Below are 25,734 nucleotides of genomic sequence, written 5' to 3'. Positions count from 1 at the left end.
GAGGCTTTAGAAGTCCTGGACCTCAGCCACTTAACCGAGAGACTGAGAATTTTTCATAGAGCCTAATGTTCCCATAAGATCAATTTATTTTACGCTTTTGATAATACAATTCTGCCATTAATGTCTTATTTCTCATGTCTTCAAAAGTGTGAACTGATTTTTATGTTTTAACAAAAAAACTGCACAAAAATCTTATCTAATTATAAATAATTGGAAAATGTTATTGTTCTCTTGCAGAAGTGATAAAGTCCTCAAGTGACCCTTCTGACAAATTTCCAAAACTTATGAGGTTTTCTTAACTATTATAATTTTTTTTTATATTTAGACAATGTCTCTACATTCGGGAAGAGGAGGACAGCAAACTAGAGGAGCCCCCATGCAGCCTTTTAGACCCCAGAACCTAAGGCCTGCTCAGCTACCTCAGTCTTCAGGACAGTACTGCTATGATCCACAAAGTACTCCTCCTCCTCCGACATTCTGTAACATGCCAAACACAAATTTTATACCACAGAGGCCAGATTATATGTCATATCCTCCACCTTCTGCTCCTCCAACACAGAGTGCAATAAACCAGTGTCTTCCTAGGCCCCCTTTTCCAGTTAGGCAGAGTTATCCAATTCCTCCCTGTTTTCCCCCAGTTCCACCAGCATCTGCCCCAGGCAGTTCTCCAGCTGTTGTACCTACTGTTGGACAGTGTCCATATCCTTACATGTTGCCACCAGTTATGCCACCCCCACCAATTATGCCTCCCCCATTACCCCATGTTCCCTATCAACCCCCATATACTGCTGGATATCCTCCTCAACCTTTTCCTCCACCACCCCCAGCACCCCAACCAACACCAAGTTTTAATAGCTATCAGCAGGCAGCATCTTTTCAAGGTAACAGCCACTACAGACATGCAAGCCATGGGCAATACCAGACTGAAAAGTCACAAACTGATCACAGATCACAAGAGAGAGGCAAACACTATGAAGATCATCGGCGTAGAGAGTACAGCCATAGTGACAGGCACCGGTCTGAAAAACATGGTGACCGCCGAGATCGAGGCCGAAGTTCTGAAAGGTCACGCAGACTAGAAGGCATCCGTCACAGGTCAGATTATGAGTATAGAAGGGGACCATCACGTGGTAGAATTCCATCACGCCATCCAAGTTATGAAAGAAGCAGGTAACTGTATCTTTAAATATAATTTATATTTGCTTAGGCGAAAAAGCATGTACTGATTTTCAGCAGGATTGTATTTAAGTTGTGCAATGTTGTCTTTTCTGTTAAAATTATCTACAGAGATGCAGAGGAGGAATGTTCTCTGCATTTCATACCCTAATTTCTGCACCCTATATATAGAATATATTTTTTGCTTAGTGAGTACTTTTATCAGTAGGATGTCAGTCCAACACTAAATTCATACCCACTTAACATTTGATATTTAAGCACTTGTTTAAATGTACAGAATATATGGAGAGTTAACACCTGTTTTAGATTATATAAAGTGTGTTAATGTTGGCAGAAACTAATTAAAGAATTTGATTCATGCTGTTGACATTAATTAAAAGTAATGGTGAGAAGATAATCAACAAACTTTATACTTAAAGGGGCACCATTCTAGATTTTATGTGAAAAGGATTTTGGCAATGCATTACAGGTATCATTATTTGGTTTAGATTTTTTGCTGTGGATTCCTTATACCTTTAACTGCTTGTTCTTGCCACTGGCAATTTACCATCATGCATCTGCTGTAAAGAGCCCTAATCTGGGTGTCTTTGTAAGGAGCACAGTGTCTCAACTTTGTTAGTGCTTTCCTCTGCTCACATTATACTGTTATTTTCTCCAGGTCTGCTTGGGGGACACAGGGGCAGTGGGGTATAGCTGGCACCAGTAGGAGGCAGGACACAATAAAAAAAATAGAAATCCTGCTATACCCCTCCTCTGTAGGCAGAGACACTTAGTTTTGTTGTGTCCTTAGGAGGTAAGGACCGTCTCCTGCAATCAGAAGTTTTTTTAGTATTTATGTTGCTCTTTTTTTTATTTCATTACAATTCCTTCACATTATATGGAGCTGGACAGCTACACTGATCCATAGTCTGATCCATTACTTCAGGATGTCATTGGGGTCTCTTGTGCTCTGCACTGACCATCCAGCATTGATTCCCTCCCTCTGTCATCCAGAGTGAGGATGCACTGGCTGGGACACAGGGCTGAGGTATAGCCAGGTTCATCCTGTGGCTGATTCCTCCTTATATGCCTCCAGGATCCCTACACTAGCACTCCGGGAACTCCTGCTGTGGCTCATTTATGGTAAGCATATATCCTTAATAGCCAGCCTATTCACTCTCTGAGCACCCCCCCCCCCCTTCACAATCCATCTGCCTTTATAGCACAGCAGTATAGGAGATTTTTTTTGCAACCTGCAGGTCACTAGTTCTGACCCAGGCAGTATCTTAAACAGCCTCCACCAAACACACAGGCAGGCAATGGGAATGGCAATTATGTTTCCTACTGTCCTCACTGTCAGCAGCGCAAGAGAGTTATTGTGGGCTTAGCACCGTTTGCACTTACTTTATGCGCAACCCGGAAGTGCGCGTCGGTGCCTTAGGCTCCATTTTTCTAAGGCGCGTGTCTGCACCATACGTCACTGCTAAGGGAGGGGCCATTTTTGCGCTCTCCGTTGTCCCCCTTTTATTCTTAGAACACGACAGGGCAGTACTACACAGTGGTGTTTTTAGTTGTTGCCACAGGGCAGCAGGCATAATTACTGTCTTATCAGGCTCTACTCTCCTCCAAGGCAGAACCAGCAACACTGGGATATTTTTCAAAATCAAAAAACGTGTATTAAGTAAAGCATGTCTTAGCCAACGTAACATTTCGGTCCCCACTGGGACCTTTCTCAAGGCAACCACACCCTTAACATAAAGTGATATATATAGCCAATAGACCATATGCAATTAAGGAATGACTTCACATCCATAGCATTAAAGTGATTGGTGCAGATATCAAAGTGCTGAGTGCACATCAATTAAATAGGATTTAAATGGATTAAAAATACACATATATAGTGTAGACAAAGTGACCTGTGCTTAATAATTTACAATAATTGTAAAACCAATCCAATGCATATTGTGTTAAGAATACCATGTGTAACAGGGAAAATATTAAAAATTAAAATTGTTCCATATACATATAACAAATCCATGTAACAGATCCAAGTTAGCTACTACAGTATCCTATAATGCTGACTCAGCATAAGGAAGCCCCTGATATATCCTTTCTACTGCTCTAAATTCACATATATCTAAAGTCATGGCATATTGAATCCTAATTATCGCCATATAGCATATATAGATGCATCCATCCTAAATGAAGAGCAAGAACAAAGCAGCAAAACCTGTAAATGAACCTGTTATCTACATTTGCTGCCGAATGGTATTGTACTTGCTTACCGGATCGGTGGGAGACAGTAGTTCCTTTAAGTTCTTATTTCTCCTGTATCCAAATTGGATCCTTCTCCTGTTAATCACAGTGAGTTCTAGGTCCGTCTTGATAATTGGCCAATGCTGTAATACAGAATCCCTGATCAATGGGGTACGGGTATCATAGGTGGTGGTATAGATCAATGTATCATCACCTTTAGTACATTTCTCTTAGTGTGAGCATCACCCCTGATAATGGCATTTCGGTCAAGGGACATGGCCCACTGTTTAACCTCATCGACCAATTTCTTTGGATACCCCCTCTCCAAAAATTTCTGTGCCATTAAATTTAAGGCCAAGATCTCAACTGTTCGTCCCTAGTTATACACACCACGCGCATCATCTGCGACTTAGGGAGTGAATGCAACAAATGCTTGGGATGGCTGCTGGTATAATGCAACAAGCTATTCCTATTTGTGGCCTTATGGTAAATCTTAGTTTGAAGCTTGTTTGCTACTTCATCCTTATACACAGTGACATCCAGAAATTGTATACTACTCATATCTTTCAGTGGACCTTTGTATGAAATGTTCTCACTCATTAGTTCCCGAGTGGCCTCAATTCCGGCAATGTGTGGTATACAAGTATACAAACTATGTACGTCCATAGTAACAAACATGAAATTTGGATTATCATAGTTCACACTATCAATGACCCGTAAAAAAACGTCTGTATCCTGTAAAAAATAGCCGGTCCCTCAAATCACGGGTTGCAACAATTCATCTACATTTTTTGCCACCTTCTCAGTTAGAGAACCCACCGCAGATATTATTGGTCTACCTGGTGGGTGTAATAGACTTTTGTGAATTTTGGGTAAAGTGTATATAACAGTTCTTACCGGAAACTTTACATACAGTCCATCTCTCTGGTCACATGTTATCTGGCAGGCTTCATCCAGCATCGTCTTCAGTTGTAACTGAAATGTATTGGTTGGATCAAACATTAATTTTTGATAACATTTAGAGTCCGACAATTGTCCCAGTAACTCAGACCTGTAGTATTGATAATCCAGAACCACTACTGCTCCACCCTTATCCACCGGTTTGATTATTATATCTGGTCTCTCCTGTAATGCTTTTAATATAACACGCTCCTCTTGGGAAAAATTTCCCCTATGTTGAATTATCTCTGGGGTTTGCAAAATTGTGTCATTAATCATACGTGAATATGTACGTAGAGAGGTACTATTAGTACCAGGATCAAAGTTATTCCGGGGTTTAAAGCTCCTACCCCTATCCCCCTCCTTGTTTGCTGTGGGGATTTTTTGTTTGAAATATTCCTTAAGCCGTAGGGACCGTGCAAATTTATAATTGTCCACAACATAAGTGGCTTTTCCGATGGTACAAGAGACAATCCACGTGATAAAACGCTTACCTCTCCTTGTGTTAACTGGTACCCTGAGAGGTTAATCACTGCCTGTTCTAATTGGCCTTCGCTCCCCGGCGTGGGGGTCTCCCACGTCCCTTGCCTCTTGCTGTGTTTCCTGCCGCCACGTCTGTGCTTTGTTCTTCTGCCTTTTCCATGGCTTGCTGGCTGCCTAAAAAAACCCTCTCTGTCGAGCGTGCGGCAGCATCCATTTCCTCCTCTGATTCACCACTCGTCGACACGTAACCCAGGGGCTTGTGCGCTCTGCGTGACGTCATCATCCTGCGTCTCTGTCCACCGGGTCTCCCTCCATGTCGCCATCGGTAGACATAATTGTCTTTGTAATCCTGTTGCACTCTCAAGAATTTAGAGTGTTTAAATGCAAGTATTTCATTTTTGTATTGCAGTAATTGTTCTTGTAATTTTCCCATCCAATCTACCTCTTTATCCAGCTTAAGGGTGTTGATGTTTTGACTTTCAAATTGCAGTATCTCTCCTCTAATGGACTTAAGATCCTTTCCCGTTTCCTCAATCACCAGAAGCATTAATTCATAGGAACATCTATCTAGTGCAGCGCATCATCTATTGCAAAAGTCCACATTATTCCTGCCAATGGTAGGAATATTATTCACTCAGAAACCTCGTGGGATCCTCTTTTCTCTATAGTATTCTGAGAGTGAGACCCCATGCAGATGTAGTTCTGCATGATGTAGTATCTATCTATCTATTTCTTACATTATATATATTGTTAACTTAATTCATCTCTTACAGGAACAGCTTGTGTACACCATGTCTGAAGGTACAGGTGATAACCTTTTTTCCAGGCCAGCTACTTCTGCATTGAGTATTTAGCTTGTGCCAAATGCTGCAAACGCCTGCCATCTGGTCACAAGGACCCTCTGTGTTCCACATGCAGGAACACAGAGGGGGCACCGAGGGTAAGGGGGGCCCGGCCATGCCACACTTACTTGATTAGCCGGGCCCCCCATCTTTCTGAGAGCTGCTGACTTCGGGAAGGCATGGACGTTTAAGGGACCCTGGCCACCAATTTTCATATAATGTGTGTTGGGGGGGGGGGGGGGCTGGCCACCAATTTTTTGTTGGCCACCAATTTTTTTTAGCCACCAATAGTTTTAATGGGGGCCCCTGGCCACAAATCTTTTTTTATATGGGGGGCCCTGACCACCAATATCTTTTTATTTTTTATTAACAAGTGGGAACCCTAGCCACCAATATTTTTTTGTTTTTTTACTGTGTGGTGGGGCGGACCTATAGGTGGGGCTTGCGGTGGGCGCAGCCCAGGGGGCCCAGGAAATTTTGTCGTATGGGGCCCTGCGATTTCTGATGATGGTCCTGTCCACGTGCAAGCCACCTAAGGCCGTTTCAAAAACTTCAGAACTCCATTCTCAGTTAAACCAAGTCTCCCATGGGGACCCATCAGGCCAGCCCCAGGACTCCACCCCCCCCCTGGATCCCAGCCTCCCCCAGAATGGGCATTTCAGCTTGCCGCCGGCATTCCTAAATTGGCTTTCTCCTTTGATAAACTGCTAGTGTGGCTAGATAATCGTCGGCCTAAGCCTCCAAAACGTAGAGCCCCCTCTCCTTCCGAGGATGAGTGTGAGGCGGAGTCCATCACTACTTCTCCCCTGCCGCCTGACTCCGAGGACCATTCAGCCCTGTCTGATGGTGAACTATCTCACGATTCTGACCAAGAGGAAGAGGACTTCCCCCAAATTCTCCTCCGAGGCCATTGATTCCCTCATCTCCTCAGTATTGGAGAACCTTCACTTACAGGAGCCTGAACCTAGTTCCAGTACTTCCCCCTCCTTGTTTAAGCACCGCAGCAGGTCCTCCCCTTCCTTTCCCTCTCACTCTCAACTCGAACAAATTATCTAACAGGAATGGGACAATCCAGAGAGCCGTTTCCAGGCTAACCGCCGTTTTCTCAAACTATATCCTTTTCCACAGGATCTAATGGAAACGGAAAAGTGGACCTCCCCACCTTCATTGGACATGCCTGTCTCTCGACTATCCTTGGACACTGCCTTACAAGTTCCTGATACAGCCTCCTTCAAGGACTCCATGGACAAGAAGCTTGAAGGCGTTCTACGTTCCCTCTTCTCTGCTTCAGGTACCTCCCTCCGGCCGGTTCTAGCCTCGGCTTGGGTAAGTAGAGCCGTCCAATCTTGGTCGGACTCCTTATTCCGAGCAATTGCCACAGGGGTCCCCTGTGAAGAACTAATTTGGCCTCGCAAATCAAGGAGGCTAATGATTACCTATGTGAAGCCTACCTCGATGCGCTACAGGAGATTAGCAGAACTTCAGCCGACTTCACTTGTCGGTAGCGGCTTGCAGATCTCTCTGGATGAAGTTGTGGACCGTGGACTGTCACCTCAATTCCATTCAAGGGAAAACTCCTCTTCGGTCCGGACCTGGACAAGATCATCGGCCAGGCCACCGGGGGTAAGAGTACTATACTCCCACAACCAAAATCTCACCCTTCCTTTCATCTGAACCATTTTTTTTGCGGCTCCCAGCACAAGGGCGCGAGATCGTCTCCTCCCCGACACTCCACCACCGGCAGAGGATGCTTCAGTGGAAAGTCCAGGCCATCCTGGCAGTCCCGCCCAGCAAGCCCACATCTGCATGACTCGTCCCTTCTGCCCTCCAGCAACTCAGCCGTAGGGGGGAGACTTCGCAGGTTTGCCGACTCCTGGAAGAATCTGGGTACACAAGGTCGTGAGTCAGAGCTACCACCTTAAATTAACTTCTTTCCCGCCCCTCAGGGGAATAAAAAGGCTCAGGCGCTGCACTCCAGATCGACAAGCTTATACGTTTAGAGGTCATCATCCCTGTTCCGACCGAGGAGATTCCGAGGCTATTACTTGAACTTGTTTGTAGTTCTCAAGAAGGATGGATCTGTTCGGCCTTTCCTGGACCTCAAGGAACTCCATACATTAATTTAATTTGACCACAAAGGTTCAAGATGGAATCCCTCAGGTCTGTCATCGCGGCCATGTCCCTAGGCCGATTCCTGGTTTCTCTGGACATAAAGGACGCCTAGCTTCATGTCCCAATTTTCCACCCCCATCAGAGATTCTTGAGATTTGCCTTCCAAAATCGCCACTTCCAATTCACGGCCCTTCCCTTCGGCCTGACTTTGGCCCCTCGTGTCTTTACCACGATCATGTCGGTGGCCACTGCTCTAATCCGCACCAGGGGAATCTCCATAACTCCTTATCTGGACTATCTCCTGATCAAGGCACCTTCTTTCGCAGAGGCCCAGCAGGCATTACATTTCACTATGGTTCAGTTACAGCAGTCGGGTTGGTTCATCAACCTAGACAAGTGCTCGATAACCCCGAGCCAATCCATTGTCTTCATCGGGATGCAGTTCAACACCCAGACACAAACTGTCCCAGCGACAAGGTCCAACATCTACAGACCCTCGTGCGGTCTCTCCTCTCAAATTCATCCCACACTGCGAGATTCTACATGAAGGTGTTGGGAGTCATGGTTTCAACGATAGAAGCAGTTCCCTTCGCCCAGCATCACCTCAGGGAGCTTCAGTGGAATATTCTTGCGGCCTGGATGCGCAAATCCTTTCTCCAGGAATTTTGTCTATCCCGCAGGACTCGAATCTCTCTTCTCTGGTGGATGCAAACCAGTCACCTGACTTCAGCCCCTTGTGTCTTTACCAAGATCATGTCGGCCACTGCTCTAATCCGCACCAGGGGAATCTCCATAACTCCCTTATCTGGATGATCTCCTGATCAAGGCACCTTCTTTCACAGAGGCCCAGCAGGCGTTGCACTTCACTATGGTTCGGTTGCAGGAGTTGGGTTGGTTCATCAACCTAGACACGTCCTTGTTAACCCCAAGCCAATCCATGGTCTTCATCAGGATGCAGTTCAACACCCAGACACAAACTGTCCCAGCGACAAGGTCCAGCATCTATAGATCTTCGTGCGTTCTGTCCTCTCAAATTCATCCCACACCACGAGATTCTACATGAAGGTGTTGGGAGTCATGGTTTCGACGATAGAAGCAGTTCCCTTCGCCCAGCATCACCTCAGGGAGCTTCACCCTTCTCCAGGATTTTCGTCTATCTCGCAGGACTCGAATCTCCTCTGGTGGATGCAAACCAGTCACCTGACCAGGAGCAGACCCATAGGGGATCCACAATGGCGACTGCTCACCACAGATGCAAGCCTCTCCGGTTGGGAAGCAGTGCTGGAGGGTCGGTCAGCGCAGGGTTGATGGTCTCTATCAGAACGACGTCTTCACATCAACCTTCTTGAGATACGGGCAATCCAACTCCCCTGTCAGCCATCTTCATTCCAGTCTCTTAAACTGGCAAGCAGATTATCTCAGCAGACAATCCCTAGATCCTGGCGAGTGGTCTCTAAAGGATGACATCTTCCACAAGATCACTCAAAGATGGGGGACACCAGAGGTCGATCACGTCACAATCTAAAAGTTCCTCTCATCTTTGCAAGGTCCAGGGACCCTGTGGCGCTGGCGGCAGTCACCCTCACCTCTCCCTGGGACTTCCATCACGCGTATGCCTTCCCTCCTCTTCCTCTCATTCCAAGAACGATCAAGAAGCTTCATAGAGAACACACTACTCTCATCCTCATAGCTCCAAAATGGCCACGTCGATCCTGGGTCTTGGATTTAGTACATCTCTTGGTAGAGGAACCTTGGACTCTGCCTCTCATCCCGGACCTTCTCTCTCAGGGTCCAATCCTTCACCTTTATCTTGCCAACCTCAATTTGACGGCGTGGCTACTGAAACCACGACCCTGAGACGGAAGGGGTTCTCTGACGCTGTCATTCTACCATGCGTGCAGCTCACAAAGCGGTCTCCACCAAGACGTACCATAGGGTCTGGTCCACTTACCATCGGGGGTGCCAACGTAATGGTTTTAATTCACTGAAGTTTTCCACTCCACACCTTCTGGCCTTTCTACAGGGGGACTGTCCTTGGACATGTTCCTCGGGTCGCTGAAATCAGTTTTCGGCACTTTCCATCCTGTTCCAAAGATGTCTTGCCTTGCTCCTCGATGTTAAGATTTTTCTTCAGGGAGTGGCCCACATAAAGCCCCCGGTACGTTCACTGGTGCCCAATTGGGACGTAACCCTAGTCCTACATGCCCTGCAACACGCTCCCTTTGAGCCCATGGATTCTATTCCACTTCAGTGGCTTACATGAAAAACTGTTTTTCGGCTGGCTATTGCCTCAGCACGGAGAGTATCTGAGATCTCTGCCCTCTCCTGTAGGTCTCCTCTGTTGACCTTCCACAATGACAGGGCAGTACTTCTACTTTTCTTCCCAAGGTGGTTTCCACTTTCCACCTCAACCAGAAAATTACGATTCCTACCTTCTGCCCATCCCTTTCCAATGCGAAGGAAGAGGCACTGCACACCCTCGACCCCATTAGGGCCCTCAAGTTTTACCTGCACCGGGTCCAGGACATCGGTCAGTCGGACTCCTTGTTCATCCTTCCATCAGGCCCTCCCAGGGGCACACCAGCTACTAAGACTACCATATCCCGCTGGATAAAACAGGCCATCCAGAGATCCTATTCATCACAGGGTCATGTTCCCCCAGACTCAATCAGGTCACATTCCACCAGAGGAATGAGTGCGTCCTGGGCTTTTTGAAACCAAGCCTCAGCAGAACAATTGTTCAAGGCTGCAACGTGGACTTCAATCCATACTTACCAGTTTGGCACCTTTGCTGCATCTGACACCCCTTACGGCAGGAAGGTACTTCAGGCTGCTGTGGCTGGTTCCACATAGTCATCTACTTCCCGCCCTTGATTCAGGGGACTGCTTTGGTACGTCCCTGTGTCCCCCAAGCAGACCCGGAGAAAAGGAGATTTTGTGTACTCACCGTTCTAAAAACAACTGGACTCAGCAAGTCCAGTTGTTTTTAGATTTACCTATACTAGATATACCATGACCTGGATGAAAGAAAATCTTCATAGTCATATTGTACTCACCCTTAAATCTCTTTCTCTTCAGTCACTTGGGGGAGACAGGGCTCCCCTCCCTGGATTGAGGCCTTCTCTTGGCTTCAGACTTGGTTGACTCTACCATCTGTTCTTCTTGTAATTAGTTATGAGTTTTTCTGTTGATTATTAATAACCTCCTTTTTCTCCTTTGGTAATATAGTACAGGTAGTGGATCCATTATCCAGAAAGCTCCGAATTACGAGAATCCACCTGCCATAGATTATCCAAATAATACAATTTTCTAAAAAGTTTTTTCTCTATAATAATAGAATAAAGTAATTTGTACATGATCCAAACTAAGATATATTTAATCCTCGCTGAAAGCAAAACCAGCCTATTGGGTTTATTTAATGTTTAAATCATTTTGTAGTAGACTAAAGCTGTGAAGATCCAAACTATGGAAAGATCTATTATCTGGAAAAGGCCAGGTCCCATACCTGTATAACATATACTCTGTGTGGGGGAATTCACAAAGTGGTGATGTTGAGACTAAAGGTAGCCATAGACACACAGATCCTATTGTACGATTTTCGGGTTGTGTGTGGCGTGTGCCGACATCTTTCGTCCGGCTTAGATCGGTCGTTTGGTCGATCGGTCAGGTTTGATTTTGACCCGACCGATCCCGCCGGAGCCCATGGCACATCATAATTGGATCGTTCGGCTGTACGGCCAAACAAACAGATTACACTCAATATAGCCATGCTTGCTAATGGCATATCGGGGAAAGATCGGCTCGTTTGGCGATGTTGCCAAACGAGCGGATATTTGCGTCTATGGCCACCTTAAATAAAAGTGGAGATAAAAATGTCTGATTTCCCACCAAATTCACAAACCTCTATCTCCACTTTTGTGAATTTGTCTTTTAAACAGACACTTTTCAGATTTTGTCTTTTGCATGGCATTTTAATGACATTTTTCTTGAATTTGTCTTTAGCTCTTACTAAACCTGTCAGCCATCAAATTGGAATTTCTGGGGGAAGAGGATTTATTTTACCATAGAAAATTATACATAATTTTTTTCAGGAAAAGCAGGGATTTCTATATCTGTCTACATGTTTGTGTAATTCCACTTCTGTAATAAGATATAAGGGTCTAAATTCAAAACGATGCTCACGAGGAAACTTCGGGTGACTTCGGAAAACGAAGCGCTCCGAGTGCCGAGGCAGTTTGGGGAGATTAGTCGCCCCGAAGAAGAGTAGATTTGTCGCCGGGCTAAATCTCCCCGAATCTGTCCATGTGTCTTTGCCCTTAAGTTTAGGCACACTGATTATGAAAGTTTAATAACATTCAGGGGATCTCTGTGGATTTATGCATGCCCAGATTTGATTTTTTTATGTAATTATTATACATAACCGTTTTTATCAGCAGAGTGTGACTGCTATTACAACAATTATAATGAACTTTGCTTGTCTTTTCTATTTTCTCACTTTGTCTTGTATAATTTTAAATTGCAAATAAAACCAGTGGACTTGAAATATTTAGTTCATGATGTTCTCATTTGCTACATTATTTTTTAATAACTATTTTCCTTTTTTCTGACTTGTAGCAGAGAAAGACCCCGGCATAGAGAAAGTCGAAGATCAACATCTACTGAGAGAAGCTATAGGAAGAGGCCAAAAAGGTATTTGTGTCTAAATAAAAGCATATAAACTTAGGCAGGACACCATAAATAGATATGATAAATATTGTCAGTTTGTATACATAGTCATTATTATATAGGAAAGCTTGGTTCTGTCTTTATGTTTCTCCCTATGCATAAACATGCCTAAAGGGATACTGTCATGGGAAAAAAATTTTTTTTTCAAAATGAATCAGTTAATAGTGCTGCTCCAGCAGAATTCTGCGCTGAAATCCATTTCTCAAAAGAGCATACAGATTTTTTGATATTCAATTTTGAAATCTGACATGGGGCTAGACATATTGTCAATTTCCCAGCTGCCCCAAGTTATGTGACTTGTGCTCTGATAAACTTCAATCACTCTTACTGCTGTACTGCAAGTTGGAGTGATATCACCCCCTCCCTTTTCCCCCCAGCAGCCAAACAAAAGAACAATGGGAAGGTAACCAGATAACAGCTCCCTAACACAAGATAACAGCTGCCTCGTAGATCTATGAACAACACTCAATAGTAAAACCCCATGTCCCACTGAGACACATTCAGTTACATTGAAAAAGAAAAACAGCAGCCAACCAGAAAGCATTTCTCTCCTAAAGTGCAGGCACAAGTCACATGACCAGGGGCAGCTGGGAAATTGACAAAATGTCTAGCCCCATGTCAGATTTCAAAATTGAATATAAAAAAATCTGTTTGCTCTTTTGAGAAATGGATTTCAGTGCTGAATTCTGCTGGATCAGCACTATTAACTGATTCATTTTGGAAAAAAAAAAAAAAATTCCATGACAGTATCCCTTTAAGAAATGAATATTCCATCTTTACTTTGTATAGACCGTAGAATTTAAGGCTGTAGCTTAAAGTAGAATGTGCCAGGTACTAAGTTATGCACCCCCCAGTGGTTTTAGTTGCTTACTTACTACCCTGTGCTCTTCTTATTCAAAAATGCGTTAGCCCGGAGTACTGTTTGCTGAGAGCATGTTGTTATCATCTTCCAGGTTTCCAAGAGTTTCCCATCAAGCTTGAGTGCTTGCACGTACAGTCAGGGCCGCCATCAGGGGGGGACAGGGGGGACAAGCGTACCGGGCCCGGGCATGAAGGGGGGCCCGGCAGCGCTGCATTTTTTTGAAGATCCGGGCCCCCCTTACGAGCGCCCGAGCCGTACGTCATTCCTCTTCAGTGCCGAATGCGGAAGTGCCGAAAAGCCGAAGCCGATGCGACGAAAAGACCCGAAGTCACGGAAAAAGCCGAAGTCACGAAGCGCCGAAAAGACCTGAAGTCACGAAAACAGCCGAAGCCGAAGTCCTGAAGCAGCGCAAAGACCCGAAGTCACGAAAACAGCCGAAGCCGAAGTCCTGAAGCGGTGAAAAGACCCGAAGTCACGAAAGGAGGCGAAGTTGAAGTACTGAAGCCATGAGTTCAATTCTACTGAACACCAGTTTGTGTTTTTTTTTTTTTTTTTTAATCCCCTGGCCACCAATGTATTATTTTAATATTCTATAGGCCCCTGCCACCAATCTTTTTTTTAAAACTTTTGTTTTTGGGGCCCCAATTTTTTTTTAACTCGTAAGGGGCCCCTTGCCACCATTGTTTTTTTTTTTGGGTTTTTTTTTTTAAAAAAAAAATTAATTTTCTTTTTGGTGGCCCCAAATTTTTTTAACTTGTAAGGGGGCCCCTGCCACCAGTTTTTTTTTTTAAATTTTTTTGGGGCCCCAATTTGTTTTTAACTTGTAAGGGGGCCCCTGCCACCATTTTTTTTTTTTTTCAAAAAATTTTTTTTTTCTCCAAATTTTTTTTTGGGGCCCCAATTTGTTTTTAACTTATAAGGGGGCCCCTGCCGCCAATGTTTTTTTTTTTTTCAAAAAAAAATTAATTTTTTTTTCAAATTTTTTTTTGGGGCCCCAATTTGTTTTTAACTTATAAGGGGCCCCTGCCGCCAATGTTTTTTTTTTTTTCAAAAAAAAATTAATTTTTTTTCAAATTTTTTTTGGGCCCCAATTTGTTTTTAACTTAGAAGGGGGCCCCTGCCACCAATGTTTGTTTATTTTTCGTTTTTTTTACATTTTTTTTTTGTTGGGGCCCCAAGTTTTTTTTAACAGGGGGCCCCTGCCACCAATGTTTTAAAAAAAAAAAAAAATTTAATTTTTATTTTTTTGGGGCCCCAATTTTTTTTATAAGGGGGCCCTGACCATCAATAGCTTTTTACAACTTGTGTGGGGGGGGGGGTTACTTTTTAGCGCTGATGTCTGTGTGGTCTTTTAACTGCGATGTGGGCGGGATATGGGGCGGAGCTTGGTCGTCAGTGTGGGCGGGGCCCAGGGGGCCCCAAAAATTTTGTTGTACGGGGCCCCGTGATTTCTAATGGCGGCCCTGCGTACAGTACAGAACTTTGTTTGAGACTTCTGTATTCCGCGTTGTAATAAAGGGGTGAAGTATTAATACTTTTTGATTTTGATTCGATAATCTAAAATCTTGGCACTCTTTTAGGAGTCCGAGGTGAAGCTCCTGACCCAAGGCAAAGGCTGTGCTTTTATCCCCAGATTTCTTGTTAAACCCCAATTCCCAGCTGCTGGCATAGGCAAAATTGTTTCAAACAACATCATATACTCAGCCATACCTATGTTTACTATATAACAATAAACAATGGCTATGACTGTTTATCCCCTTATCCTTAGTAGGTTACTTTTTACTGTACTGACTAATCCATTAACTAATTAAGTACACTTAAAAGAACAAAACAAAGATCACAGTACTCCGCAAATTGTACATTGAACTAGTGTATTTTGTTGATGAACAAGCAACAAGAATCTCGTAAGCATATTCTATTCTTTTCGGTATCTTCTTTTCTTTGTACTTGCCATCTTTCTCTTATCTCATTTCTCATATTTCATGTAAAGCTTTTATATAGCCTACAATACTCTTATTCTGTTAACTATAACATTAAAAAAGATTTTTTTAACACCCTCTTGTGATTTTATGCTTGTTTATGTGTCAACATTAGGTGTCGTGTTTTCCCAGTTTAGCCATTATGGTTAAAGTTTCTAACCTTTTTTCAGTGTTTTAAGCGCACATTTGAACTCTGAAAAAGACATGCATAGGCTTATACCTGGGTGATTAGTAGGAGCTTGGATGTATATAAGGAACAAGTCCAGAGGCACTCGCACACCCTGGCCTTCACCAAAAACGATCCCCTGGTGCACAGCAAAATGGAGGAAACGGCAACCGCACTATCCAGTAGCAGCAAAAATTCACCGGCACACAGGTAATGCAAGCACGTTATACCTTGCTTAAGATTTATTGCAGCATGCAATGTTTCGATGCTTGACAAAGGGGGTAACCCCGAAATGTTGCATGCTGCAATAAATCTGCATTACCTGTGTGCCGGTGAACTTTTGCTGCTAATGTATATAAGGAACCCAGAATATTGTTAGAGAACAAATGCCTGCAAGCTAAGCCACATTGGATCCCTTTTTCACAGTCCAGATAATAAATTACACATTTGTTGGGTTTTAAATTGTCTTTCAGTCATTCTTAGTTTGGCGGGGAAAAAAATGGCAAATTCCATTTTTAAAAACGACTATCCTACACTTCCGATCTCGATAAGGTCGAGGTGAATTTTCGAAATCAAAAAATTTGGATTTCGAGTTATTTTTTGTATATTTTTACTAGGGAATAGTCCAAATTCGATTCAAATAAATCCAAAAAAATAAAAAATTGAATATCGAAATTTATCATGTACTGTCTCTTTAAAAATTCGACTTTGACCAGTCACCATCTAAAATCTGTTGAATTGTTGTTTTAGCCTATAGGGGACCTCCTAGAACCTATTTGGAGGTCTTAATTTCGGTTGGTCTTTTTGAATTCAAATTTCGAAGTTTTTCAAATTCGAAATTAGACCCTTGACAAATATGCCCCTTCTTATCTGGCAGTCACATTTTTATGTTACATGTCAGGCGAATGCCTGTTCACCGCAATTTTAAATGGCCACATGAACTTCTGTCAAAAAGGTGCAATGTATCCATGGTCAAGTGAAAACTGCTGATATGAAAGTATGCTGAAGTATAACTAATCAGTGACTGAATTTTGACAGAAACTATACAGCTGCAAGTATGGGATGGAACTACAGATTAACTGCAAGCTGATAGAAGAGACTTTTAGCCCTTTATCTTGTTTGTTACTGGCATCAAATGTGTTTGCCTCATCATGTGAGCTCTCACCACCAATGTATAGACTACTCCTTTATATCTGTATATATGAAATTATCATTTAATAAATATTTCATACAATGAATGGAATTGCACTTTCTTTTTTTCCCAAGTACATCACCATCAAGCAGAGAGCATAAAAGATCTCGGTGGGAGGAAGACACTGCATCTCTATCAGAGAGCTCCTCATCAGCAAAAGAAAAGTCCAGCATTTCTGTTAAAGATAAGGATTCTTTGGATGAAAACCTATTTGAAAGAAATGAGGAAGCAGATGAAGAATTGCTTAAACCAGTGTGGGTTCGTTGCACCCATTCTGAGAGTTACTACTCAAGTGACCCCATGGATCAAGTTGTAAGTATTCTGAAGTTATTCTAACTACAGTTGTTTTATTTTTGGTGAGGGTATTCACTTTTTTTTGTAACTTTTAGGGTGGAGTACACAAAAGTGGAGCCCATTTTTGGAGTAAAAGTGCTGGTAAACTGGTATAGAATATTTTCATATTTTCATATATATTCACAAACAAATTAACCTAAATTCCCACAGAACTGTATTATAAGTGTAGCGCTATAGTAAACTGCTTTGTGCGAGGGCAGTTCTAGCTACTTTCCTTTGTGGGCTGAGACCACAGATGAGCTCTCTTTCTCAGGGGCAAGCCCTCGCAACGCAGTGGAGGCAGGATGTAGTGTAACTGTAACGGGGTGCGATAGCACAATGATGGGCGCCTGTAGTTCTTTAATGGTTGAACATAGAACTGTATTGAACAATAGATCATTTAGCACATTGATCCACAAAGGAGCATAGAACATACACAGCAGCATAAAGGAAGCATATACTCACAGCACGTATAGGCTGAATCCCCACAGTCTAGGGAATAAACAGCAGAGAGTAAGTTGACAGCATGTGATGGGTATTGCCCAGTTTTCAGGATATCTTCCAGTGGCAGAATAGGGGAACTCCTATCATCCCTATCTCAACACTTGGTTCCTTACTCTGGGTCAGTAATACCCTGGCATCTTAATCCCTCTAATCTCCTCGGCGGAGCCTTGAGCTGCTCAACTAAATAACCTCTCTATCACTCCTAGAGTGATCTATAATTGAGTATAGCTGTCTAATTACTAGGGCCAAGGCGCCTAGGGTCGACACTACCCATTCCCTTCCAGCCTGCTTGGTTGGGCTAAAGCAATGGACCCAGACCTCATGGCTCCTAAACCTTTTATACTCTGGCACAGTGCCATCTGGTGTACTTTGTGTGAACTACAGGGGTAACATAAGCACAAGGTCCCCATAAGGACCCACTGAGGTGTCCATATTACTAGGGTGTCTAAGATTTTCATATCCCTACATAAGCATATTAATAGGGACTAGCATCTTATAGTCAGTGCATTATTTTACTTGTTTTAGCCTAATGAATGAGGCAAAATTAGCAATTTGAGTGAATATTATCTAAAGGAAAAGTAAAGCCTCCCAGGCAATTTTTTACTCTCAGCAGTACTTAGACACTTGACCTAAAATAATAAAACATATTTCTGATACAAATCCCTGTATTATGCAAAATAGCATTTTTTGTATTTAGACCCCTGTATCTTGTTACAGAAGCGGAATTACACAAACATGTAGGCAGATATAGAAAGTGCAGGATATCCTGAAAAAAATATGTATAATTTTCCCAAGTAAAATAAAACCCCTCCCCTCGAAATGCCACTTTGATGGCTGACTGACCGGTTTGGTAAGTAAATGTCTTTATAATCTGTTTGAAAGACCAAAATCTGGAAAGTGTCTGTTTAAAAGGCAAATTCACAAAAGTGGAGATTGAGGTTTGTGAATTTGGTGGGAAAGCCAACATTTTTTTCTCCAATTATTATTATTATTTAGGGAAAAAAATGCACCAGCTCAAATAGTGATAATACTGCTATCCTGTCTGTCTTGCCAGGTATCTCTTTCATAGATGAAGCTGAAATTGTCTATGCTCTTGCCACATGACTTAGCAGTGGGTGAGATTGTGGTGAGGTGCCAGTGTTTGTTCTGTCTGATGCTCAGATGTTTGTTTTGCATGCATGCATTAATGCTGAGCAATGGAATTGTTTATGAGTACTTTAGGATTATGTATTCTTTACACTATGGGGTTCTTTCACTTTATTGTCACTTGGTTATGTCTGTTATAACTGGGTTTTCTTCCCTGCTTTATCTAATCATAGTATTATTAGGATGTATCCTAGCATCTATCTTACATTCAACTTCTACTTTTGTGTGTTTATTATTTGAGTGCATTGCTTAATTTGACTAAGTCTGTTACATATTTTTTTGTCTCATGTTAACAATTTGAATAATTTATGATTTTTTACCCTTTTGTGCTACCAAAGACTTTGAGTCAAATTCACTAAAGGGTGAAGTGGCGTTCGCTAGAGGAAAATTCGCTAGAAAATCAATCCGCAGGACATTGCCAATTCACTATCAGGTGTAGAGGACAATTTGCTATTGAAAGAGTACTTCGCTAACAGTTTTGCACCCTTTCTCCAGATGAATTTTCGTTCAGGCGAGCGATTGTTACTCTACAAATTCACTAAAGTGTGAATTTTCCATTACGTTACCCCTTTTGCCAGTTTCCTTTGCCAGGTATACCTGGCGAACTAATAAGATGAAGCTACATCCTCCTCAATCTTATGTCAGTTACATCATATCCTGTATGCTGAATTTATGCTCGTGAATCTTTGCGGAGTGGACTTAGCCTTCCGAGTAGAAAATTGGCCCTTTAGTGAATGTGCCCCTTTGTTTGAAATATTATGAATCCCTGCATTGGTAACCTCCATTTTATTCATTTATCTTTTGTGGGGAATTACTCTCCACTGCCTTTCTTCTGCCTGTGATTGTATTCCACTTTTGTTTTGACTCTAAAAAGCTCTCACTCCCCTCTTGTGAGTTATTGGTAATGAATTGTTTTGTACTACACAAAATTGATTCCTGTGCCGTATTTTCACTTTGTATATTTTTGGAGCAGTAAAAACCGATGTTGATTGTTATGTATGTGAAAGAATGGTATGGTTGATTACTGTATACATTTCTTTTTTTATTAAATGAATATCTGCATACCCTAGCTTTCTGTCTAGCTTTTTCCATTTATCTGATTGTCACTGTGCCAAAAAAAATCTTATAATCCAGAGAGAAATTATTTTACTATATTTTTTGTACAAGACTTAGTTCTTTACAGCTACTATACACATAACTTTGAATGCTAGACCACATACATGATTTCTGTTCATAGTTGTTTTTGCAATCTTATTTTCCTGTCAAAATAAAGTCATACAGGGAGTGCCTCAGTGCTTTGTTGCTTTAAATTTTGCAGTGATAAACCCTAGGATATGTTCTTTTGAAGATGTGTCCACCCAGAGCCGTTGCTGTAAAACCTTTGTACAATTACTCATTATTTTGCAACTCTTTCACAGGGAGACTCCACAGTAGTTGGCACAAGCAGACTACGTGATTTATATGACAAGTTTGAAGAGGAGCTTGGAAAGCGTCAGACAACAGCTAGAGCTGCCAGGCCAGCATGGGAGCCGCCAAAGACCAAATTAGATGAGGATCTAGGTAAGAATACAGCTCCGAAACACAAGCAAATTGACGATGTAAGAAAAATTCTCTCTGAATCTGGGCCACCTAAATCACTGTACAGGGCAAGCTATGTGCTCTAGCTGAGATGTCCAATAAAGGATTACTTAAAAGGAAAAAATACTGATCTTATGCAGAATATGGAGGAATACCATAAATATCAGCATTTCTTTTGCTCGTGCTGATCCATATTTATCCTCAAGAAACAGTAGGAAAACAGCACCCTCACAGTTGCCAGCTCATCCTACTGTTGCTAGAGTGCTAGAGGATTGCCTGCAAAGTCCAGATAGTTATCTTGTGTGCAACACTGTTCCCCAGACTCATCTGCATTTGAACCCCACTATGTTAAAGGACATTGTTTGTGCAATACATAGTTCCATTTGAATTACCAATTTTTAAAATTCTGTCATGATTTTATGGTTTACTTTTTATTTCTAAATTACACTGCAGAGGATTCACTCTTCTTAACTGATGTTTTGATATAAACACATGTTTTTCCATGACAGTATCCCTTTAAGGTTGAAAAAATCGGGATAGTTTTTTTTAAAAAAATACAAACTTAAACTTTACTGTCATGGGAAAAAATGTTTTTTCAAAACACATCAGTTATTAGTATTGCTCCAGCAGACTTCTGCATTGAAATCCATTTTTCAAAAGAGCAAACCGATTTTTTTTATATTTAATTTTGAAATCTGACATGGGGCTAGACATATTGTCTTGTTTCCAGTCACTTGACTTGGGCTCTGATAAACTTCAGTCACTCTTTACTGCAAGTTGAAGTGATATCACCCCATCCCTTCCCCCAAGTAGCCCACCAGGAGAACACTGGAAAGGTAACCAGATAACAACTCCCTGGTAGATCTAAGAACAGTACAATAGTAAAAATCCATGTCCCACTGCGACTCCTTCAGTTACATTGAGTAGGAGAAACAATAATCCATCAGAAAGAAGTTGCATAGTGCAACACTGGCTATTTCTGAAAGCACATGACCAGGCAAAATGTCCTGAGATGGCTGACTACTACAATATTACAACTAAAAAAAATATATACTTGTTGGATTAGGAATGACATTTTATATGGATGAGTGAATTGTTTGCAGTGTAAACAGTGTAATTTATGAATAAAAATAACACTATAAAAAGCATGACAGAATCCCTTTAAGGAGCTTACTTTGAATGCACACCCAACTGGAAGCCTGTACTTCATTAGAGATATGGAAGTTGAGTAAAAAATACAAACAGGTGTGATTCTTCTAGCTCTGTTTTGGCTGAAGCTTTTCATTTTGAAACCAATTTCAGTAAGAATATAATTTTGTTTTGTTTAGGCTCCAGGGTAGTTGTGTGGTCTCAGCAGCTTGCATTGGTGATTTCTTGATCCCCTCCTTGCCCCCTCCCCTAAAGATTGGTTATATGCTGTACACTGTTGCTATGTCAGCTTTCTATTTATATCTGTTGATGGAACATGATTCAACCTTTGAATAATAGTTTCCCTTTAAACAAAAAAAAAAGACCTTTTTAGACATGAAAGCTTCACTTTATGAAAAGAGTTAATTTCTTTTTAGAACAGTCATATGATTTATTCTTTTGCCATATTATGTATATTTAATTTTGGCATTTGTTTTGAGTGGAGAAAAACAGAGTGGGATGGCCAGGGGGAAGGAAGTGTTCCCTTGCATCCATGGATGGAGTAAGTTATTTTGTGGGAAGGTTATTTAAGGAGAGGGAGCACATGGCTCCTCCTCTTTGGACTCCACCTAATCCTTGGGGTGGAAGTCCTGGGGAACATGGAGCATAAGGTCCCATTATGCGCTGTACGATTATGGAAATAGAGAAGTTTTGGAAAGAGATACTGAACAAGGTATACACATTGCATAGCAGGTCCTGTTAAAGTGCAATCCATATATTGGTGAGATAGACAGAGTAGCTAGAAAGAGTAGTCTTGTGCTCCACCAAGAAGTTCTAGTGTGGAGTAATTCCCCAGGTTGTACTTACCAAGTTAGTAGAGAATTCAACCTGTGGGGGAAAAAAACCCGTACCCCGCACCCCAGGTAGACCTCCCTTCCTCCTCCCCTGGGAAATACCCCATACTTGCCCCTCGCCGCATCCATCTTCTGGCTCCTTGGTAAACTGACTGGGAGATCGTCAAATTCTGTGTTATTCCGCGCATGCACAGTTTTTGCAAACTGCGCATGCGCAGAAATACCAATCTCCCAGTCAGCTTACAGAGGACGTAGAAGATGTATATGTGGAACTCTGCTGGAAGAATCTGCGGCGATGGGTAAGTATGGAGTATGGGGCATTTCCCCGAGGGGTTAGTTAGCCTGGGAAGAGAAGGGAGGGGGGGTACAGGTTTTTTTCCCCACAGGGAATTTTGTGTGTTAAGCTGACCACAGACGCAAAGATCCGATTGTACGAATCCACGTATGATCAGACTTCCCCGTTTCCCTACCTGCCACTAACCATTCAGATCAAATAAAGTAGTAAAAGAACAGATCAGCTGATGTTCTGCCCCTGACAGCAATCATATGAAAGTTATGTCCGACCAAAGCTAGTGATAGTCTCCCTCTGAAAATTGTACGATTGGCAATACATGCAGAGATATTACCCGTAGCCGACAGAAATCTTTTAACCTGTCCGATCGACCAAACGACTGATCTCCGTCGGACGAAAAATGTCGGGACTCTCCACACACGTCTATAGCTAGCTTAATCCTTTGGAGCATCCTTGAGGCAACCTGAAACACATGGAGACAATATCTATGTTGTGAGTAAACCCAAAACCTGTTATCCAAAATGTTTGGGACCTTGGGTTTTTCAGATAAGGGAACGTTTTGTAATGTGGATTTCTATACCTTAAATCTGATATAAACCCAACAGGATTGTTTTGCCACCAATATAAATTTATGCGGCTTAGTTACCATCAAGTACAAGGTACTGTTTTGTTATTACAGAGAGAAATTAAATACTTTTTTTAAAATGTTAATTATTTGATTGAAATGAGAGGAGTCTATGAGAGATGGCCTTTCTGTAATTTGGAGCTTTTTGGATCATGGGTTTCCGGGTAAAGGCTCCCATACACGTACAGCCAATATAGCAAGTTAAGAAACCTTTATTTATATAACTAGGGTTAATGAGCAGTTCCATTATTTCTGACTTCTTTATTCCTGCAAAGAAAAGAAGAATTATATTGATAAATCTGTATAGTTCATAGTTTATAAAGTATGTTTTTGCTCATATCTCATGCTCTAATCACCATTCTTGTATTTTTAATTTTAGCCAAGCATTCCTTTTTATCTCTTACCGTGATACTTTGGTTACAATAGTGATTTAATAAAGAGAGTAGGGGAGTTTGTTAGAAGTATTGCTGTTCAGCTAGATGTTGCACTCTAATATAACAAGACTGGAATGTATAACTTGACAAACTAAACTCTGTCCGTTACAGTATATATTAACCATAGGCAACCTTAGAACTAAAAATTCCCATATCCTTCAGTGCTAGCCTGAAACATTTAGTGTGCAAGTGCATGCCATGTTCTGTGAGTTGTACAAGCCAAGGTGGCAAGTGAGCTGCTCTGCATTTTATTATTTATATGTTTTATTGCACATCTCTGTTATGTTATACATTACATGTGGTACATTTTTTATGGAAATATGTATATTTTTGTTTTCCTTAGGCTTTCCTTGGTAAGCTGTATTTTGCTGCATTTGTAGCCTGGTTTTTGAATGCAGTACTATATTGTGTTAGGATTATGTCAGTGAGTCACATCTATTTCCTGGGCTTCATGCCCCCTTTTTCTATACTGAAGTAGTAAATATGTGTCCCATTTTAGATGTGACACGTCTGATGAATCACTTGTTCTATTAATTCAACAGAGAGTTCCAGTGACTCTGAGTGTGAAACGGATGATAGCTGCTCCAGCAGTTCAGATTCAGACGTGTTTGATGTAATCGCAGAAATAAAAAGGAAAAAAGCACACCCTGACCGCCTTCATGAAGAGCTGTGGTATAATGACCCTGGGCAGGTTTGTATATTTGTCATATCTCCCACATGTCCAGCCTTGCAGGGCTTTCTGGATGTAGTTCTAAAGAAAATCGTCTTGCTTTTACAGAAGCCAGTAGACACTATCTGTGTGCAGTCTGTGGACTTGCGAGCAGTGTGTGTTTGGCTATTCAACCCTGGCAGTTGAGCACACATCCTTTGCAGTACTTGTTAAAATATAAACTAATTGACAGGTGTCACTCCAATTCATACTTTTGCAGTTCTGATGCTGAGCTGTCTGTGAACAAATAATGAAAGTATATCTGGGATATGGTTAGTCTACTGCAGCCAGTTTCTTCCCATGGTAACCACTGACAAGTTTATCAGTTTTGTCCAAGCTGTAAAGGTCAAATAGTCAATATAAAGAGAAGCATCTCTTACCTTTAGTTCTCCCCAAATTAAGCTCTTCATCATATTCATAAGTTACATAAAACCTTTATTAGTGACCCTTGCTTTTTTTCTACTGCAATCTTTTTTGTCCATCTCACAGGTTCTAAGATGTGTACATATGCTTACATAAGATTGAGTCCCCTATACAAAGGCCCTCGTCAATAGAAAACAACCAAACCATCATTCCCTTAAATCTGCAAAACAGTGGCAAACGTTTATGCTTTTAATTATGCCTGTATGACCTTCACCTAGGTATTCTTACTTGTGTTTTCGATGTGTATCCATATTACACGGTATGGATGGATAGATAGTTGGTCCAAGATACGTTGCCTTAACTTTTACCCTTATGAGTGTCACTCAAAAGCCGTTTTCTTAATCTATATAAATATATGTTTTGTATTTAATATATACATTTTAAGAAAGATTTATGCCATCCTGTCAGCCATAAAAATACCTAGGGTGTCTTTACAGACTTCTAGCTTTACATATATCTGACTGTCCACCTGTATTCATGCAACTCAAGTTCTACCCTCACTGAAAATTAACTGGGGACTTGGAGATTGACATATATGCTTTTTTCCAAATCTGACTTTTAAAGGCATGCTTGATGAAGTACTTTCTATTATAACATCCACCATATTACAGATATAACGACAAGAAGCCTGTCAGATGTTGCTAGCAGTTATCAAGCTGCATTGGTGCCATGTTCATCAGCTAGGGAGGACAGGGATGGTGAGCACCCTAAGATGTCATTGCTGATCTTGCTTAAAGGATCACAGGAACGGACCAAATATATGCTGACCAAATATCTTGGCACAGTTAACTGGTCTGTTTAACATGACTATGAAGATTTTCATTCATCCAGGTCATAGTATATCTAGTATAGGTCAATCTAAAAACAATTGGACTTGCTGAGTAATCAATGAAGACGTTTCACTACTCATCCGAGCAGCTTCTTCAGTTCAACTGACTGGTGTGGGAAGTTCTCGGCATATAAACTCTTCCACTAATCCATTTACAATGGCACATTG

The 25,734-nt window shown here is 41.8% G+C and overlaps 1 protein-coding gene across 3 annotated transcripts in view; it reads left to right on the top strand.

Moving 5' to 3' along the window:
• drosha.L (drosha ribonuclease type III L homeolog) overlaps nt 1-25,734 on the top strand; it is a 150,619-nt gene that overhangs the window by 13,319 nt on the left and 111,566 nt on the right. For 2 of the 3 annotated variants that reach the window (XM_041566246.1, XM_018267704.2), the window contains exons 2-6: nt 326-1,170; nt 12,402-12,476; nt 16,786-17,023; nt 20,113-20,254; nt 24,148-24,296. In XM_041566246.1, coding sequence (XP_041422180.1) covers nt 329-1,170; nt 12,402-12,476; nt 16,786-17,023; nt 20,113-20,254; nt 24,148-24,296 — 1,446 coding nt within the window. In that variant the 5' untranslated portion in view covers nt 326-328. Of the gene's footprint in view, nt 1-325; nt 1,171-12,401; nt 12,477-13,465; nt 13,503-14,840; nt 14,895-16,785; nt 17,024-20,112; nt 20,255-24,147; nt 24,297-25,734 lie in introns of all 3 variants that reach the window. The other variant, XM_041566247.1, reaches the window with a different exon arrangement.

Source organism: Xenopus laevis, chromosome 6L (genome assembly GCF_017654675.1).
Source record: "Xenopus laevis strain J_2021 chromosome 6L, Xenopus_laevis_v10.1, whole genome shotgun sequence".
Taxonomy (NCBI): Eukaryota; Metazoa; Chordata; class Amphibia; order Anura; family Pipidae; genus Xenopus; species Xenopus laevis.
This window is presented reverse-complemented; position numbering and strand designations above follow the sequence as displayed.